Below are 20608 nucleotides of genomic sequence, written 5' to 3' on the forward strand. Positions count from 1 at the left end.
TTTGAGAGATTTGTCTTTTACTATTTTACATAAATTAAGTTACTGGGTGAATAATATTATCGGGAGAGAAAGTCGTTACTTCAGTCACCCCTCACTCTTTTTTGTGACGAATGAAAAATCGGATTGTCCCTAGATAATTAGGGTAGAACAAGGTAAATAAAAAATTTGTACCGATTTTGGACTTACTCTTTTTTTTACTAAGGTCCTTTTTGCTCTCTTTAGTCCACCTTTCCTGTTAAGCGGCCTCTAAGCAACGCGTAATATAGCATGAGTTGTCTTACAGATAAAATGAGCTCCTCAAATTTGGCCATTTCTTGCATTAAAATCTGACTGTGCGCAATCAAAAGATCAAATTTCAACTATAAAGTCCTGAATCAGGAAAACCGTGACTTTCGATTTCCGGTGGTTTTGACAGCTGCACACAGAAATAGAAGGAAGGGAAAACAGACTAGCTGCTCTACTTTTTTACTAGAAGCAGTCGTCCTCTGCATATACAAGAGTACAATTTTTGTGTAATTTCAAAGTTAGTAAGCTTAAATTTGTTTGGCTGCGCAAAAATTTTAGCATGATACACTATCTGCGGAACTTAAAATGAACAAAGCATACCGATGGATTGCTCAAAAACAGTTGATCAGTTTTTATCAGCTATTCCCAAAAATGTTTGTATCACAAAGAGGAATGCAATTAATTATTTCACCTCATATTTACTCAAATTTCCAAATAAGGTATTGCCAACTTCTAAAAATAAGGAAATTAAATGGGGGCGCAGTTGCGAGGCAACTAATTAACTTCACCTTGCATAACTAATTAAACCGATTCTGAAAGGATGAATTTCGTTTCATCGCTTCAATTGTTTCAAAATGCAGGAAAAGATCCGGACTTATAAATGGAATTTTCCAAACAGAACCTTAGTCTTAGGTCTTTTAGGCCTTAAATAAAAATACCTACCTTAAAATAAAAATAATTATTTCACTCCTGATTTGCTCCATTTCCCAAATTCGATTCTTTTTTTAAATTAAAGGGATTGGGTGGAAGCCAATTTACTGAGCAATTAAAATATCCCAGCAAAATAAACGTTCAAATATAGTTTTAAAACGGTAGAATTTAGTTTATTGGCTTTTCTAAAACTTGTGTTTATTGCGATACCCAAAATTACCGGAAAAAACTGACTTTTGCATAAGGCCAACCTTTTGTTATGGTATTTGGATATTAACGAAAACTCCAACTTAATTGAACGAGTAAGATCCTACCATCTCCAACGGCATATTTAAATTATTTTTTTATGGAACGCAGTGCAAGCATAAATTAAGAGGAAACCATGTTGGAAGTCTTTTGTAGTTGTTCCCACCAAAAATTAATGGCCGCATTAACTTCTGCCTTAGCTATGAAGGAGTGCTTAAAATAATTTACCCTCGTTTAAAGAAAAAAGTGTTGCCCTTCTCCAATTTAGATGGAGAGATACCTTCCATTAGCTTAAGGCACCGTTTTAACTTATTTAAGCTGGAAGAAATGAACTGCTTTTATTTCAATTACATACTTATCTGAGTTCAATGAATTACAAAACGCGAGCACATTAATCATTTTCTCGACTATAAAAGGAAAATAATGGTTTGCGCAATAAAATATAGCAGGAATTCGTAGTGATTTAAAGAGAAGGGGTGCAAAAACTACGGTATTTGAATGATTAATATTCGGGACCAAAAGCGTTGCTTGGATTTACAAAATTATTTGGAGTAGCCTTCGAGCAAACCCATTTTTGATTAGTTACTTCGCTTTATACTTAATCCGAGGAATAGGAATGGGAAAATCCCTAAAGTTTGTTATAATTTAGAGGGAAAAGATCTAAAATAGTAAAAAACCAAAGCGTAAAATCTTACATTGAATCTCTCAAGCGCAATGACAGTGATACTCATAGTCACCACAAAGACGTTGGTAGCCTGAGCGAAGGAGGTGAATTTACACATAACCTCCCCAAATTGCCACTCATAATGCCAGTGAAGTGTGCGAGTGAGATTAAACGGCTGCGTGAAGAGACACAGTGTCAAATCAGAGACAGCAAGGTTCACAGTGAGCAAGGTTCGAGGGGTTCGCAGTCGTGGTTTACGGGCCACCGCGGCTATCAGTATTAGCGCACCAGCGGCTCCAAAGATCATCAACGCTGTATTTACCGTGATTAACGCGATGAGTTCTGATCCGCGTAGATGGTTGGCTTCCTGAAGAAAGGTTAGTTCGGACTTGAGAAGATGTAAGATTGAAGAGTTGGCAGAGATATTGAGAACTTGTAACACGTAGGCCTCCAAGCTGCCCTCGGTGGGCAGGGAGAGGTTTTGATAGGACCTACTTGGCCTAAAGGCATTGGTTTGGGCCATTCGATGCTCTTAAATTGAGGCATCATCTTCGTGGATTCGGAATATTATACCCTGAGTAAACCAATCAGACAGCATTGATATCACTATCCAATCAAATGCTGATAAAATTTGACCAAGCATTCCTTATTATGGAAGTCCAATTTTTAGCTCAAAGTCCAGCTATATTTTGTTAAAATTATCAAAGAAACGCGTCAAGCTGAGCATTTGCTTATTCTGTTTTTCTTCTAAGTAGATCATCATCTTAAGACCACTGCTTCAGACCATAGATTAAACTGGATATTCGTGAGCCAAATGAATAATGGGAACTAAAAACTTCTTTCACTTCACTTGTTAAACAAATCTACTCACCCTTTTAGGCGTTTTACTTGCCGTGCTATTTGAGGATGACTCTTTTCATGTGAAAAGCCAACTTCAGCATTCTTTCAAACTCATGTGCCGTGAAGGTAGACGTGAAAAAGAGAATATGAATTAACAACGATTGCCTTTTCTACGCAAATAATGAATATACCCTTAAGTTCTGTTAGATTTTTAAGCTGGTACATTAAAGATACAAGATATAGTTGAAATGGATTAATTTAGAGGTGGCATTTGTTAAAAATCTAGATACGTTTTCGCACAAATGAGGGAACTTACATTTAATTAAGGAAATTTTCTCTTTAAACGGATGCAAAATTTGGTTTTTTCTTAGATTGAATTCCGTTATAAAGGGAAAAAGTCTTGCCTTGGGAAAACAGATTTTACTTCTTTAGAGACTAAATTTTTAAGAAAAGGACAAAATTTGAAAGTGTCTTTCCTTGAGTGGGAAGAATTCGATAGTGCTGATCATTTTTATTCAGGCTATTTTGTAGTGCGCCTTTGAGTATATAAAAAAGGATTTTACTACTAGGAAGAAGTGGACATTCTGTGCACTATATAAGTAATGCAAGTGATTCAGAGAATTGTTCTTTCCCCAATCTGAACATAAAAACCTTCAATGTGACGCACATGGCTAAAGGCTACTGGCTTTCAATTACTGTCAATCTCAACTCAAGCGCATATGATCTTCATGAATTCTTCTGAAGGAAGTTATGAATTCTGTCCAAAATTGTCTACTTTATAAGAAGGCGGCATGGGTGAGGTTAGTATTCGCAGGTCATAGGAGTATGTGGGAGGTCTATCTGGGTTAATCAACTTTTCAGTTGGGCATTAGAAGTAAAGCGAAGGTAGAAGACAGTAGCGTGGTTATTCAATCTTCCAAAATGTAGTCGACAATATCTCAACTTGACATGACCTTCAAACAAATCACGACTTTAAGGGTTTTAGTGGTCTGAAACATCTTGTATTTTGAAGCAAAAAACTTGGCAATAACCACTTTTAGCACGACAGGTTTTATTTGTAAAAGTGGGCCTTAATTTGACTGATAGGCTAGCTCTGAATGTTTTAAGATTTTCTTCTTCACGAAGTTTTATCTAGCTGTATCTAGCAGATAGATTCCAACGTATCTCTCTGGTCGTCCGTACGGGAACAAGTTCTAATAAGCCTGCTCATATACCACCCACTGCACCTACAAAGCATTACTGTGCGGACGTGGGGCGGTAACGCAAGTAAATGAGGTGGTGTTTAAGTAAACCAGGCACAAAACTTAAACTAAACGGAGTTTTTAGTTTTGAAAAGGGAGTAGATCCCTTGGGCATCTGCATTTTCCAAAGTTCAAAAGGTAACCAAGTAAGCACGTAAAACTTTTTTAAATATAACTAATTGACAGTAGCAAACTTTGGCAGGTATGTAATTTGCTAAAGCAACTATCAATACATCGTGTGGCTCTTTTACAATACAAGGTGATTAGATGCGAATGACACTTGGACATAATGATGACCTGCCCGAGATTAAAAAGGAAAACAGTTCATGGTTTGGCGCATCTCTTTCTAACTCAAATTTGGCCTCCAAGCTATTGTCTACTTTGAGTGTGATCTTGTGACTATACTGTGTCTTACAATGATGATATGCTTCACTTGGCTACAATACACTCAGGGCAAAAAGGAGAATGCGAATTCAATGCAAATGAGGAGTGGAACGAGACTGGGAACAAGGATGAGAAATGAGGTCAAGGCTGATGTGAATGAGAAGTAAGATGAGGGCTAGGTAGAGGTTTAGGCAGCGGGAGAGGGAGAGGCTGAAACAGTGGTATCTGCCTCCCATCCCAAAGCGGGTCATGTGATCTTGCGCCGTCTAGTCAGGGCACGGCATAAGTAACAATTTATTACTAACTTATTCGACTGTTTAATTATTTTAGCTCTTAGGAATCATATTATGACTAGTAGGTGGGTGATATTTAACCATGAGGAAATGAACAAGTTTTAATAAACAAATTCCGTATCTTCCACACATAAATTACGAACTTGTGGGGATGACCTTGTGCCATAGAAGTGGAGAGTTAGTAAGTGATCGTTAGGGGGCAATAAACGAAATTTTAATTCACGTAATACAGCAGTACAGAAGTCATTTCTCCTCAAGTCAGTCAATTTGCTTTTCATTACATAAATACGCAAAATAGTATGACATGTTTTTGGAACTCAACAGCTAATGCTTGTTTTCAGTCACCCATTAGCGCACGTGAATGGTAGGCATTCACTGAATAGCTTTGATTATTTTCCCTATTCGGTAAATGCAGATGCAACTAAATTGGCTTATCTCTCACCTAACGTTGGGCATGACTGTAATTTATTCTTGGCATGTCGATCTCACTTGGTTACAAAAAAGGAGTGGACCATCATTTGTTACTTCACCACTAGAATCAAGTTGCTTATTTAAACCACTATTTAATGGGACAGTTTGTCACAGTAAATAGAGGATTTCTCATTTCTGGAATGCCGTGAAGCAAATAAACTTGAGGAGCGAGAGGTCAACTTAAGCAAGCAGGTGGTAGAACTCACGGTAATGGGTACTGGTTTCGATAGACACCAGAAGTTTATAACATTCCCGTACCTTAAAACACGTGAGATACATTAAAAACCAAAAGTAATTTCTTATCATTAAATATGTCCTTCAGAACAAAAATATTCGCTCTTTTTTACAAATTCACCTACTTGAGCTGCCCTTTGTAAGTAAATTCGAAAAATTGCTCGATTTTACGATGGATGACAAAAGAGCTTCGGGTTCACTCTCTGTCGAGCTTTGTTCTTCACTGTCAGTCTGAAGTTCTTGTATCACTGGATTTCTTGAATCTTTAAGGTTGCTACCAAGCATTGTTGTCTTAGCAGGAGATCACTCATGATCTCCTGTATCAGTTATTAGTAAAGACTAATAAAAAGGGGCAGTTCTTTTATAAAGAGAAAAATATACCTTTGGTAAGCAATATCTCGCTAAAGTTTCTGGATTTTGAGTATCAAAGATTGCATAATATCCCATTTTTGGCAGCAATTTTAGCGCTTTCTCTCTTTTAAGTCTAATTTGTTTCTAAAAGTCTTTTACGTTTGTTCTAATGCACTTCGCATGTGAAAAGCGGTCAGACTGCATTGGCCTCTTGGCTTGGCGGATGTCACTGACACCCATGGAGGAGACGAACACTGGTGCATCCTATAAAACTTGGATCATTTGTAAACCCCTCCTTCCATACTACAGGACGTGAGGTGTCTTCCCGTGGTTTGTCTTCTCCATTCAAGGGTCTGAAGGCAGGGTTAGAAAAAAGAAGCAACGGACATGTTACAGTATTACGTGAGAAAAATGATGTATATGATACATTTATGTGATCTCGTCTTCAAAATAGGCAAAATTTTCACCCAAGCAGGAACTGATAAGTACGAGGTCCCGGGATCAACATATTATGCGTTCAAGGGCAGCCATGTTTAACACTTTAAAAGGCTGCAGATTATAAATACTTTTATGAAAGAAATTGCCTTTCCTATATTTCAGCAATGACTGGCGTGAATGAGCATTTGTCTCCTTTCAGATCACAAAAGTTTTGAAAAGCGAGTGCTTTTACCTAGATCAGACCTTGATGTTTGCCCTAACCCAGGTTCAGATGCACCATCCCTTGCAAATTTACACGAACTTGAACAAAATAAACAGATGCATGTAAGACGTTTTAACCAATGCAAGAGAAATCCTTATCATTGACTACCATCAAAGTGTAATTTTTTGTTTCTAGATAAAAGATTAGAGCATTAAAAAATGAATTTGTTCAACCGATTCCCAAGAAGAAATCATATGATCTTAATCTTCCGTTATTAAAAGTTTAAAAGGCAATCTTTCTACTTGAACTGACCTTTTGTCACCAAGTCTGTGCTTGATTTAAGATTTAAAGGGGAAGTTAATTTTTAGTGCTTTGTACCTATTTTATTACCTGAATGGCGAGCTTGAAAACACAAGCACCGTATGCATATACATGAATGCCTTTTCAAAATTTTAACCTAATGGAGACATCATTAATGAATACATTGCTGATTTGACAACCAGACTGAAAAAGCTATCTATGAAGAGGAGCTAAAGATAGCCTAGAGCTTTTGCAGGCTATTACTGGCATTAGGTAACATGAGGTTTCTGGTTACTGAAAGGGACTCTACCTACAAAACCCATCTATTAAAAAATTTGGTCCTAGCCTAAATTTGTTCATAGTGCCTTATTTGCCGCTTGTAACCCAAAACACAGCAAACAATTTTTAGGCTTTATTCATATATTAATGATTGGGCTAATTGAGTAAAATCATAAATGTGTCTTTAACCACTGCGAGGAAAAAAAACAAATGTTTTGCATAAAAGACGATGAATAAGGTGTTCTTTGGCCAAAAAGGATACCCCTTAAAATAGTAATACAAAGTGTGATTAAGATTCTTACCTCATAGGAAATCTCCATAATGCAGGTTTGTTTCTACTTACCTTGTCACTTGAACTATTGGCAGATGAGACCAACCTAATGACTGAGAAGGGGTCATCAATTTCCAAGAAGAAGGAGGATTATTAGAAGAAGCCGAATACCTATCTTGCCTTAAAACGCTTATTATTTGTAAGAGTCCACATAGTTCAATAAAAGACGTCATTTTCTAACCATTCTACTTCGTCAAAGGTCACAAATCGTGAGGTAGAAGGTTGTAACGACTAAAATACTACGCTCTCTTCCCGTTCGAAGCCTAGTCCTTAACTCTCTGAAGTGTGCTGACACCCATGCTGTAACCAGTTGGCAGACAATTGCCTAAAGCATTGTTAGAAATGAGCCAAATGCAAACTTCTTCTGCCTAAGCTTGCAGAAGAAGAGGTTCTAAAAAGGTAATGGAAAAAATCAAGTTTATACTTATTTATGGCAGTCCCAATCCGTTACAGGTCAATAAATTTTTCTTGGCATAAGTTGGATCAAATTTATGGTTTAGACATTCTACTTTATAATTTTTACCCCAGCTCTACAAAAGGGCCTCTTTTAAAGGATGCTCTATTTAAAAAAAATTTGGTTCACCATTTGAAATCGACGCGGGTCTGTGGAACAATAAAAATTTAGAAAATAACTAGTACAAAAGTTGAATTATGCCAAAAAACTTTATTAAATGAAGGGATTGCATTAACTTATTCTCTAAAAAGTGAAAGGAGAATAAAGGTCTCGAAGAGGAGAACCGTGAATGTAAAACTTGATGCAGCAACTGCCTTTGTACATCTTGCCATGGTTTATGAACTTCGTTCAGTTTAAAAAATTATAAACGCGTCTTAAAGCTTTAAAAACCTAAAATTTTTTTCTTTAAGATTACTTGGACTCGTTAGCTGACTGTTTATCCCAGTAAAAGGGATCCACCCATCTAGTCTTTTTAATGGATTCAATTTGTCAAGTGATTTTTGTCACGAAGTGTTAAAGGAGAGCAACGCCTGAATAAAATGAGAATTAAAAATTGGATTACCCTTCTAACTGCGTTGATGGATAGTCTCTTTGTTTCCAAATCTAAGCAACTTTTCTTCTTTGTAATGTCTTCATCTCGCCAATCCTCTTCTGAACTTCCTTAAAGGCGACGGTAAGAGGTTGTTTTACTTTTTAATTTACTCTAAAAAGACCACATGGTAGCGGTTCTTTCGCAAAGGAGCACATCTTACAGAGTGGCCTGTTTCACATCCACCATTCTTTTAACATCCCTATTAACCATACTTTGGTGGCAATTTTTTCAGACACCTGAAAATAAGTTGCTTATGCCACGCAAGCCTTATTTGACAAAAGACTATGGTCATTTGACGCAGTAAAACTCTCAAAACAGTCATTTTTAATGAAATAAGGTCAAGTGTGGGTAGGAAGAGTTGTTACTTTCGGAAGAATGCCCTACTGGTGAGGGAATGATCAAGAGATAGGCATTTAAAATAGGCAAAAATTAAAGCTAAATTTGAGTTTAACTTTTCTGCTCGAAGCGAATATATTATGGCGCAGGTTGTCTAAAAAAGAGAGGTGTTTTATCTACTTCTCCCTCTTCAACTCCCGACACATAATTTTGTCTGAACGTTTTTCCCAACTGTCAGTGACAACAGACTCCTGAAATGGGAGAACACACATTTTACTCCCAAATGCGGAAATCTGATGAACTTTTTACTCATGGGGTAGATATCTGATGGGACACTTTAGAAAAATTCTCAAACATTAATGTTATATCAGAGTCATAGAGTCGTGGCTTTGGTCCTCTCTGGAACGAATTTTGTGATTGTTTTAAAAGATGGCTCTTGATGGAATTTTGAGATTTGCCTGGCCGGTCTTTGGCACTCCTCCTTGAATCGAATTTCTTTGTATAAAGACAGAGAATTTGTCAGGTGTGGAGTCAATTCACTCTCAATGAGCTGTTACTGAAGAGAGAACGAAACCCTGCAATTACTACTGCAGGAATCGAATATGGAACGGAGTCTGGAGCTAAATGCCATAATTGACAGAAAGGTAGCTGGGTAAAATTGCATCATAGTTTAGTAGAGGTGTCGGATCTCCCTGCACTCTGAATCGTGGCAACATGTCACCGGCGGTGTACTAAGTAAGCTCTCATCACCTCATGTAAGGGAGAAAGTTGCCGATCCTGGAGCTCTCGAACCCTGTCGCATAAATGGATGGAACTCATAGAGCGTAACGCACTTTACTGCACATTAAAATGATTCAAAAGTTACAAAGCACAGCATTTGGAGAATATGTCACCCCTATTCCTTTTTTTGCAAAGCCTATTTAAAAGGGACACTCATGAAAAAGAGGAAAAAAGCATTCATAGATCTGCAACAAATACTGTCGTAGAGTTCAAACAGAATGCACGATTGTGGTGATTTGAGTGGATTGGAAAACCTCAAGTCCATGTACCCCTTCACTATCAAAAAATATAGAAAGAAATGAAGGAACGATTAATAAAGGACTCTAAACTAAATGCACATTTCAAATTAAGTGAATTTCCTTTGTGCAGTTTTATCACTTTGAGAAGATCATTTTAGAAAGCGCGTCATTTTGAAATGGAAACATCATAGAGGTGATAAAATTAGCGAGCCTTCACAGAAAAGGCAGAATGCACTAAAATGCCTAAATTGTACTGTATTCTGCTAACTGGAAACCTTTGGATTCAACAGTAAGGCTTCAAGCCCAAGCTAATTTCTTAAAAATAAGTATGAGGCTACTCTTTTACTCCCACACTCGAGCTAACTAAATTTAAGGTAGGGGAAAGTATATATCTTCAGCAACCTCAATTCCATCGGGAAGCGGTAAACCTCAAATACACAAGGGAACCAAGTGCGTACAATTTTTCTTTTGGAAAAAGTAAAATGGTAGCGGAAAAGTTCGGGAAATATTTTATTTGTGGCAATAGTTAATAGTACATGCTGTAGCCCTTTTGCAACCGACCCTTTACAACGGCTTCTTCAAAAACAAGGAAGCTGTCTGCGAAGGTCCCTTCGACACCGTACTCTGCCTTTAGCGGTCAATACATTAAAGTGATTCACCATCAGTTTCATCTGTTTCAGTTTAAAATTAACCTCCGAAGAAATCGTCCACTTTGAATGAAATCATGTGACTGTTCAGTGTGTTGGCGCCGTGATCAGGGAAATGTAAAGAATGGGAATGGAAATGTGAATGAGAATGGGGACGAGATCAAAAACAGAACTGAAAACAAGGAATATGAGAAATGTTATCAAAACTGATGAGAATGAGGAGCACGAGGATGTGGAAGGAAAAGAGGGAGAGGAATAGGGAGTGGTTTTTTGCACCTCAACCAAATGCTGGCTTTGTTATTTTGCACTATCCTGTCAGGGGAGGGTAAGAGCAGCAATGTTTTCCAACAAAGTCACTAATTCCGGCTCTTTTGAGTTCCATTTGAACATGTTGTGTCTAGTAGGTGGAAGGTTGACCGAACAAGGCTGCCTTTTGACGATGTGGAGGTGAAAAAGTCAAAAGAACTATGTTTGCTGCATACCGGACACACATATAAAGCACGCTATATGGCATAGCTTTGAGGGAATTATTCTGTACCTAAAAGCGTAGAGTTAACAATTGGGTCCCTTGGGGACAAAGCATTGCCGACATTCGTTTGTATATCAAATGTTGAAAGGCGAAGGCACGAAGGCCATTTTCTGTCGCATGACAGTGTTGCAAACGCTATGGGATTGCAGGGACCCCCAGCAGCCAGTCAATTAAAGGACAATTTAAAACTGGATTTTGGTGAAGTAAGGCAAAGGCATAAATAAGGCCACCTAGTTTAGTGGCTTCCACGACTTTCGCTGCTCTTGTCACTCATCCTACGATAAACAGTAAAAGCTGTGCTTGCCAAGTCTATCTTATAATTTCCCATAGTTGATTAAACACCACCCCTTGAATCATCATTTTTTATGCGCCCCACGTTGGAACGAAACTAAACAAAGGCTGAAGGGTGCTTCTACAGCTATAGAGCCGAATTAAAATCAGTTCGCAGAGCAGATAATATAAGGTGGTTTTCGTCATCTGTGACAGCAGCAAGAGGGGATGTAAGTAAGGAGGCACAAGCAACGGCTACTACACCGATAGATTTGTGCATTTTGCATGCCACTAGAAATCATCGCAGTGAGCTGAACAGAAAACAGCATGACCGACTGATTTACAAGCAGATCAGGGACATTTGTCAACTTTGCGGTACCCTTCGCTGCTATCCTCCAAAAGGGATAATAATTTGGGGCTGATGATGAATAATAAGTGGTATGAGCTGCCAAATAGCCACACGAATGGGAGTGCAATTTTCGGTACATTTATTGGTACTTGCTTAAAATTAAAGTGGCTTTTTAACTGCACTAGAAGATTTAGAAGTGCTTCCACAGACTGGGTAGTAAACTTTGACGGAGGTGTAGATGCTTTCCCATTTTCAAAAATTATATCCTTTGTGAAAAGAGTCTTTCCATAAATATCAACTTAAGGTGAAAATGATTTCGCCTTTCAAATCTCTACATTGCTTCAATGTGACAATTGGAGGCTAAAAGAACTCTGTCAAATTACTCATAATTAAACCTTGAGATTGAGACTAAGACTTGATTTTAATTTGGACATTTAATAGCCCGGTACTGACAATACCACCCAAAATTCTTCAAGAGAAGTTTGTATTGTCTCTTTCTTGTTCCCCTCAAAAGTGATCTATCCACACCGTAATAATTAGCACTGCAACAGTAAAATCACCACTATCTTACTTGGCCAATTTATTGTTTTGTTCGTTTTCTCACCTAATCAGATGCACTTTTGAATACCTGCTCTTGGAAGAGGTCTTTTAAAATACACAAGGAGGAAAAGTGGCGAGGTGTGGAGAAAACATGTTTTATCACCCTTACAAACACTTTTTCGCTCTGTTAGAAGGCAAGCTTATCTTGACAAAAGGTTTTTGTTGAATTGTGTCATAAACCATTGGCAATTCAGAGTACGGAAGTCATAATTCAACAAGGAAATTAATGTTTTTATCTTTTTCTCACCAAATCTGTTAAGTAATGGGAGCTGCTTACATGTGTATGTGTTCATATAGTCAGTGATTTCCTGTCAAATTTTGCATTAAAGTGAACAAGTTAAATGTCTTGCTTCCTCTTGTTTCTCTAGGAAAACGTCAATTACCTGCGGTTTTAAACATCCTGCTATACTAGTTGATTTAATTCAGTGACTGGAATGTAGAAAATTCACCCATAAAAAAGGGACGACCGTTTTATTCGAAACTGAAATTAGTTTTACCCAAAAATTAAAGAAGGTTAACTGTGCATTAACTTGGAAGATTTGGAGGAAAGAATAAAAGATTTTACAGTTTGCACTATTTGCAAGTAATTCAGCAAAAGTGTTTAAATTTATCAATCAAGAGATAATTGTTTTCAACAGCTTTTCTAAAACGTCTGTTTTGCTCAAACTTATTTGTTTATGCTGTCTCTTATAATTGTTCGTGCTCTGGTGTTCATTTGCGTGAGCACGAGGGCTCTCGGGATCTCAAACAGAGCGATGCAAAAAAAACACGGGGAGAAGATGCTCACTGTAGACAACCAGAGCACGGTATCTGTGTCGGTGTCTGTTGGCTTGATGAATAACTTATGTGTTGGTCCTTTTCTCGCTTCTGCAATTTTTTTACCGGTGTCGGCGGATCTTTCAAAAGTAAAGCCTAGAGTCACTTCGAAAAGTACAAGGTGAATTGAAAGAAAAGCGTTAAATTTCTTGCTTTCTTGGCAAAAAAAATTTAAGTATATGTAAAATCTAGAGAAGATGCGTTATATTGCGAAGTTCATTCGCCTGAGCTCAGACGCGCTTATTCTTGCATAAAAGAGTTGTGAGTGATACTTTGCCTTCGGTATCTGAAAGACTTTTGTTATCGCTTAGTTAATTTAAAGCACAACACCTTCCCTTTTTAAGTGCATCAACTTCTACCTCTCCGCGCTCTTTTTAATTAAAAACTTATATTGCGCCCTGAGCCTTCAATTTAAGGGGCTTACATGCCTTCCCATTCAAAATACACCAAAGTGGAGTAAAATAAGTCTCTGAACGTTTGAAGAGCAGCTGGTGATATCCACAACGCTCCAAACAATATTTCCTCTTTAGCTCTCTTAGGTAAGTTTTTTTTCAAGAGTAGGTGGTCAGCCATCTCGAGTAGCTCTCAAAGAGTCCGTTTAGTTGGGAAACATGATGTGGGGGCGGATTCTACACGTCCTAGCGATCACGGTAAGGTCAAGACCATTGGAAATAATTTGCCTGCGTAACAGTGGTGATCATCAGGGTATGCAATGCTCAAGTCAATGCTAAAGATTCCGTGCTCCAGTTCTACGCGCTTTGCTGGTATGAAAGGTCTAGTTTTCTAGCCGTTTCCCACTCTGGCCACCACGATTGCATCCGAGCTCACGCGAAAAAAATTCGGAATACAACGCATCTTCTCTAAATTTTACATATGATGAAAGAATATTTGCTAACGGGCCTGGAACTCTTAGTCATTTAGACGCGTTAATTTGAAACAAATTTTACACGAGTGGCAGCTTTGGCCAACCTCTTCTCTTGACTAGTGGTTAAACCGCACCCAGAGTCCACTTCTAGTTCCGTCTTTAACTGCAAAAATTGGCGTAGGGTTTCACTAGTATAGAACTTGAGATGATCTCTCCACCCGTCTCTGGTTTCATACCTTCCTATCGAGAAGCCTACTTATGTTCGAGGACATGGTGGAGTTCTAAAAGAATAATGTGAAGCCAAATTTCATCGGAAATTGTGATTAATATTCCCTTTGGTGATCGGCTGTGTTGTCCCACTTAGCGATCGTCGAAGTTTATAACGAACATGACTTTTAGAAAGAGTATATAAAATACTAAACCTAAAAAGTGAGTAACTGAAAAGCGCCTGACTTAATTGTGTTTACTTGTGGCTGTGGTTTCAGAAACTGTTTATAAAACTGTATGGAAGTAATTTCCCGCTTTGTTACCTTATTTACGACCTATTTTATTAAAGCCTTCCCCTTTGATTTGTCCTACGAAGGTTTAGTAAATAACTGCAAAAAATTTTCCAAATATTCTATTCATTGGATTAATCAACGCTACAATGGTTAATTCTTTCTTCAACTAGAAAAATGCCAGCTAAGAGTACGCTTTTTAAAGCATTTTGTCGTTGGAAGCCTAAATTCCTATTCTAAGCACTTCCATTTTTAGATCATTTTTATCCTCCAGGAAACTGTTTGCTCTGCTTGACAGGATGATGAGCACTTGGATAAATGCCATCATGATAACGCGGAAGATGAGGATGAGGCATTTAAACACCTCGCCCTCCCTTCTCTCGCCCTCTACATCCCAACCCATCTCAGATTGCAGTAGGTTGGAGGTTTTGTCAAGCATAACCTTGGTTTTTGAAGCCTTTTGTTGTCATGTAAGGATAAGACCTGTATTTTTTTTAGTTTCGCTCACTATTTTTGCCTCTTTACGAAGAAAAGGATTTTGATCCACACTTTTCACCTCCTTTCACTTGTATCCCATCGAGTAGATTGACCTCACTTAAAATTTCCGTTTGACCATAAGTGAGTTAACAATATCTGGTAAATAATTGCTTCTATGACCTATGAGACCGTCAGCTCATCATACACGCACAAACACTCATGCATATACGCAGCAAATATAGTCCTCTGGCACTTTAAAAGCCATGAATGTATACGTGCAGGTGGAGATAGAAGGGGAGGGAGGGAGGGGGAAGACGAGTGCATTGATGGGTTGTGATAAACAATGATATGTTGATTTGCCTCACGAATGCTGCAACGCACAATCCAGTTCTTATCTCAAGTCTATCAGCTAGTCAGTGAGCAATCTGAAGTTTAGGGTGTGTTTATAAGATGTGTGAGCTAATTTAAAGTCAAAGTGTTAGCATTTGAGGCTTATTGTCTGTCAGATGTCAGTTCATGGGGTTGGAATACATTTGATGAGCGGCACCCATCTATCTTTCCCTTCCCTGATGACACGATTACCGATAATGCGTTGAATACTACTGGGAGTTTTTCTCAATTGGTTTGTCAATAACAAAAATGCAATTCTTCACTGTTGCTTTTAGTAAGGAGACCTCCTGAGTACCTTGCACCGTCATTGTTACCTGATGGTCTGTAATTAGGATCAACTTGTTTGAATCACAACTGAACGATGCATCTGCTACCACATTTAATTCAAATGCACAAAATTTTACCAATTCGGACCCATTTTTGAAATGGACAACCTTGATCCGCATCCACTAAGTTCAAAAAACATTTTGCGTAGGAGCATTTTAACCACTAGAGGGAGAGCTGATGACATGATTAAGAGCACATGGGCCAAGAATAGTTATCCATACAAGCAACAACCGACATTTCTTAAGTCGCCATAAGTCGAAAGAAGTAGTTGTAGCAAGCTAGCCCAAAGTCTCAGCGACTTTTTGGTCTGAGGCTACGTAAGAATGCAAAAATAATTCCTTACTCAAACTTCAAATGTCTCAAAAAAATTTCTATCCAAAAATGCATTTTCCTGATAAAAAAAAGGAAAAAGATTAACACTGCCTCTTCACTTTCACTTGAAAACCATCAAGCACCATTTTAAAACCCTTGGTCTCTGAAAATCTGGATAGTTATTGCTAAAGCGTCACCTATGGTTCCCTTAGTTCTTAATTATTGAATGACCTTAATGCCCCATTCTCCAAGGAAATTGCACGAATTTCAACCCAACCAATTTATGTTAGTTAATGTCCCAGAAGGACAAGCACACTCAATCATGCGAACTGGGGCGCAGTCCATCTGCAGTCCAATTTAACCACATACTGAGAGGTTACCGATTCATTCTAAAGATTTTGCATCAAAGCGGCAGAATTTTGTCTTTCAACTAGGTGTGTGTAGGGAGAAAAGATAAACTTGCTTTATGCTTATGGTTTCGTTTCAGTTTTTTTGTTTCTATAAGGCATTTAATACTGAACTGTTTACAAGGGTTCAAATACTCTACGCTAGCTTTGCAAGTAGCGGTCCAGATTTTTAGGACAAAATTCGGATTAGGTCCCCAAATGAGGCATTTTCTTTATTTGAAACTCGAAAAAATCAGCCAAAGCTTTACAGGAAATTTAGAGACTTATTATTGACAGATCTCTTAATTTTGAGGTAAGAGTCTAAAATTTACCCTCAAGTATTTTATCGTGCACCTTGTTTAACTTAAGGCGTTTCATAAATGAACGAAGAACAATCTTTTACAAAAAAATGAGAATATATCGCTTCGACAAAATCATTACCTAGCTACATCCTTACGAGCAGGTACCGTTAACGCCCAAAAATTGGCAAACAATATGACTTGAATGCGGGTTAAGGCGAAAAATCAGAAGTAAAGGCGATAATTAAGCCCCTTATTCTTCAGTCTCATCTGATACATCACGAACATTTACGGGCGGTTTTTCTTGAGGACGAATGTTACTCTTGTCGCATGGGAATTTCACTGGTTAAAAATCCTCCATTTTGTGGCGATTCAGGAGCACGTGCTCAAACTGACTAAAATCTAATGCCAAATGGAGTTCTACTAATAAATAGAGGAAATATAAAAAAGGCTGGTGGAGATAAGTTATCAACAGTGTTTGGCTAATAAATTTTTAAAAAATTTTGAAATGGGGCCATATAAGTGAAATTAAGTAGTTACAGCTACCTCATATCTGCTGGTCTTTTAATGGGCTGTTTTTCGTTTTGTGAGGCTATAATGCAAATTTTTTCTCGTAATGAGAGAGCCGAACTCACAAAAAACATCTGTGGATGTGGGATGGCCTCTTAAGCTCCTGAATTTGAAAATTTCTTTTAAGTGATGCTATATTTTGTTTAACTGCATGGATAGCTACGTAAGTACTTCAGGTTCTGAAGACTTTACTTCCACTCTAACGGATGCTCTTTGAATGTCTGCTAGTAGTATCCTGGCTCCCCATACGGTAGCAAGTAATATGTGCTTCCGCACCACCTTAGTTTATTGTGAACTCGGGGAAGATTCGAGGCGCTACACTCCAACTCCTTAAACATATACATACTATGCTTATACTTAAATGGTAGGTAATTCCTACAGGCGGTCAGAAGAATTGAGGGATTATTAGCATGGTCCGAGGGTCACATCACAGAGCAAAAGTTCCCGCGTAGTTCAACACATGGTTAAGCAGAACATAGCATCACTACGCTGCAATTGTAATGAGTAGATTTGCTAACTGTTCAACGGTTTGTGAATTTTGTAGTTGTCAACGTTCTACCATGTATATGGTTTGGACACATTTGAACGAATCGAGCGCACGGTTAGGACAACACCACCGCACCTGCCATCTGGCCACATTCTAAGACCTGGTTGACAGTCGTGACTCTAGAGTATGGATGACTCAAACACGGCTCCACACTTAAAGGACAGTCAAGACCCGGGGACTCAGTCACCCCTGTATTAGTCATCCGTACCCACTTATAAGATCTTAGTCTAGATTGAATCGCGGCGTTTCAACTTTCACCAAATGAATGGAATGACTAGGAAATCTCTCATTTTGCATGACACTATTGGCATGTGAGTGAACAGATCAAAACACACGTTAGATTAAAAGACAAATGATGTATGTAAACCGTTAAGCTGCGAATATAATAGGAAAAAATATATTCATTTTCGAATGCTTAAAGGAGGTTTTCATTTGAGACAAAAAAATTCATATATTTAAATAATTCTCGACTGAGTTTCTCTTGCATATAAGTAACTTCGTTTGAAGTAGAAGAACGGGAGGATTTTCAGCGGTGACATTTTGTAAGTGATGACAATTTGCTAACTGTATGTAATCAACGATACGTTTGCGTCATGAAGAACAGACACGTCAGTCTCCTGGCGTGGAAGTCTTTACTGGGGATTGGATTACATTAGATAGAACCAACCTGCTGTGACTCAAGCTTGTCCGTTTTCCAAATGGCGTGTAGCTCACCGTCCAAACAGCAGAGACTTTACATTTAAGCTTTGCACGACTTATCTTAATGTGATGTTAAGGAAGTGATGCAGAGTTTTGTTTCCTCTAATTAATCGGGTTAATTTGGGGATGTCGCGCCTTGAAAGAGTCTTGACATCCCTTAACGCCAAACCGTTGATGGTGTACTTAAGGAGGGGAGGGAGGAGATAGTGCTTCACCTCATTCCCTTCATCTGTTTTCCTCTAATCACCTTTCTTGAAGTGTCAATCACACTTTCTTCACTTTATGTAATGGCACACAAAGTGATGTTCTCTGATAGTGGTTACTTCAAACTAAAAGAGATTTGTGGTGCTTCTTGCAAATATTTGGTCTTTTTTTAAAAGAATTTTGTAAATGTTTTTAGAGTTGTCCACTAAATCACTTCCTGGACTTCAACTAAAAGCGGCTGTTGCTTCAAATAACTTACTACTTTTCAATTTGTCCTCTTAGTCCCCTTTAATGATAATCTCAGATTTTCCTTCTAGCACTAATCAAAAGGCTATCCCTTTTGAATCCACTTGTTCTGCTTACTTATTTAAAATAAACTTTTATTGTCACTTGAAAGCCTGAGTTAAAGGCAGAGGTAGGAAAACTACTTGAAGTTCTAATCACCCTCCTCTCTCCTTAGCTTGGTATGGGGTTGAAAGCTAACAACTTCACCTGTTAGCCTTCAGCATTATTAACTCTTCCATCCATTACAACTTAAAAAGACCTCTTTCCAAATGTTGCGAGAACTTTTTTCTCCCAAAAAAGTTTGTTGCATTTCCCTTAGAATTTGGTCGATTTGCCAAGAAAAGTAAATAAGGAATGGATAAAATATTCAACTGTAGCTACCTCAAAGTCAACATGTATAAGCTTAAAACGCTTCTGACTATCCCCACAATACGATGAGAAAGAAAAACTCGAAAGTATGCCTGTTGCTCCTCATCTGGCGGACTAGGAGGCTTTGAACGGGGTGCTCTCACGACACCCAAAAAGGAGGGTAAAGGGGGATGAGGGTCGGAAAACCCCGCTTAGTTAAATGCACGACTTTAATGTGTACCCCTCTTCTTGAACTCATTGCGGGTAGGGAGCACCAAGTCTACTTGAAAAATTTTTTGCTACTTATGGGTTAGATAATATTGACGGTGAACACCGCATTGGGGATGTTACTTATTTGTTTAATAGTAGGTCCTGCTGTGGTTTTGATAGATATACCTAAGTACCATGCCCCTGCTAATCAAAATTCAGCTAAGACCCGAGAGCCAGAGCAGTTTCTTAATGTTTTGTGGAATTTCTAAGAGATGTGAGAAGAATTCGGTGTGAAAGTAATAAGTTTGCTCAATCATTTTACTCACCTAGCAGAGAAGTCAAATAACGGATTTCTGAGTGCATTACTTTATATCATTTGCAACAGATAAGGCGTGCTGAACTCAAAGGTTAACATTTATTTTTGATCTAAAGCATGACCACTTTATAACTTTGAATAAAGTTGTTTGTTTCCTTCAACTTCTGCTTTCAGTTCCTTGGATCGAGAAGGCTTTTTGGAGAAGGCATCTTGCACCGTGGTAGTGCGGAATTCCACGAATACTTAAAGTTTTGCAAAGGATCAGAATTGATCTTTTCTTCCTTTGCGGTAAAAGATGTCACCTTCTCAGTCATGTAGTAAGTCCAATCTGCCTGTCTGTCTTCCAAAATACATATTTATGCAAGAGTCATCACAATCTAATGGTGTGGTAGGTATTCAGTACTCGCATAGCGAGGAATTTAAAGTGCTGGTGCATTTATGGAATAAAGTACACCATGACGGCAAAAGAGTCCACTATTAGATCATGCAAATGGTTTCTTGTGGTTAATGATTACGTGTACATTCTTGAGTCCAGCAAAATCTGCATTTTTGAAATCTTGAAATAATAAGAGTGCCGTATAAGCTAATCCCCCGGGCAAAGGTCGTAAGTGATGATGTTCATGTCATCTCACTGATGGCGCATTTTCTGTCAAGATATAATCTAGTCGTAATTTTATTTAATAATTTTAGCCATCGAAGATATAAGGATTTCTAACTGCTATGTAAGTTTATTAATTTGGACGGATTTTAATTGGCTCAAAGTGTTTCACCATTTGTCTGATTATGCAATTTTACAGAATTTTTCAGACACGTTTATGACTGCTTATATCTCCTCTGGGGCATAAAATTTTTCCCCCGACTCCGATTGTTGACCCCTACATAGGGAAAACCATTTAACACGGAGGACATTATTAACTGTCCATTTGTGAGGTTGCAAAGAAAAGTATAGGGTTTTTGGGGAAAAGCAGTGTTGATCTCCTTTTTCAACTACCTGCCCATCAATTTTAAAGGTATATTCAAACAAGCAGCCATTATAAAAAGTCTACTAAGCTTA

General features: G+C 38.1%; 2 protein-coding genes across 2 annotated transcripts; both read left to right on the forward strand. All coding sequences in view use genetic code 11, as the record gives it.

The window, feature by feature from the left end:
* Positions 1 to 608: 608 nt before the first annotated feature.
* EGR_05245 (hypothetical protein) lies at positions 609 to 3228 on the forward strand (the record flags this gene model as incomplete). The annotated part of the gene is made up of 2 exons (XM_024494494.1): positions 609 to 725; positions 3058 to 3228. The coding sequence occupies 2 exons, from the start codon at positions 609 to 611 to the stop codon at positions 3226 to 3228; spliced, it is 288 nt and encodes a 95-aa protein (XP_024351115.1).
* Positions 3229 to 10924: 7696 nt separating this feature from the next.
* On the forward strand, positions 10925 to 19801 carry EGR_05246 (hypothetical protein; the record flags this gene model as incomplete). The annotated part of the gene is made up of 3 exons (XM_024494495.1): positions 10925 to 10990; positions 14483 to 14598; positions 19729 to 19801. 3 exons carry the CDS (start codon positions 10925 to 10927, stop codon positions 19799 to 19801), a joined length of 255 nt encoding a protein of 84 aa, XP_024351116.1.
* Between the last annotated feature and the right edge of the window lie 807 nt (positions 19802 to 20608).

Source organism: Echinococcus granulosus (assembly GCF_000524195.1).
Source record: "Echinococcus granulosus chromosome Unknown EG_S00037, whole genome shotgun sequence".
Lineage (NCBI taxonomy): Eukaryota > Metazoa > Platyhelminthes > Cestoda > Cyclophyllidea > Taeniidae > Echinococcus > Echinococcus granulosus.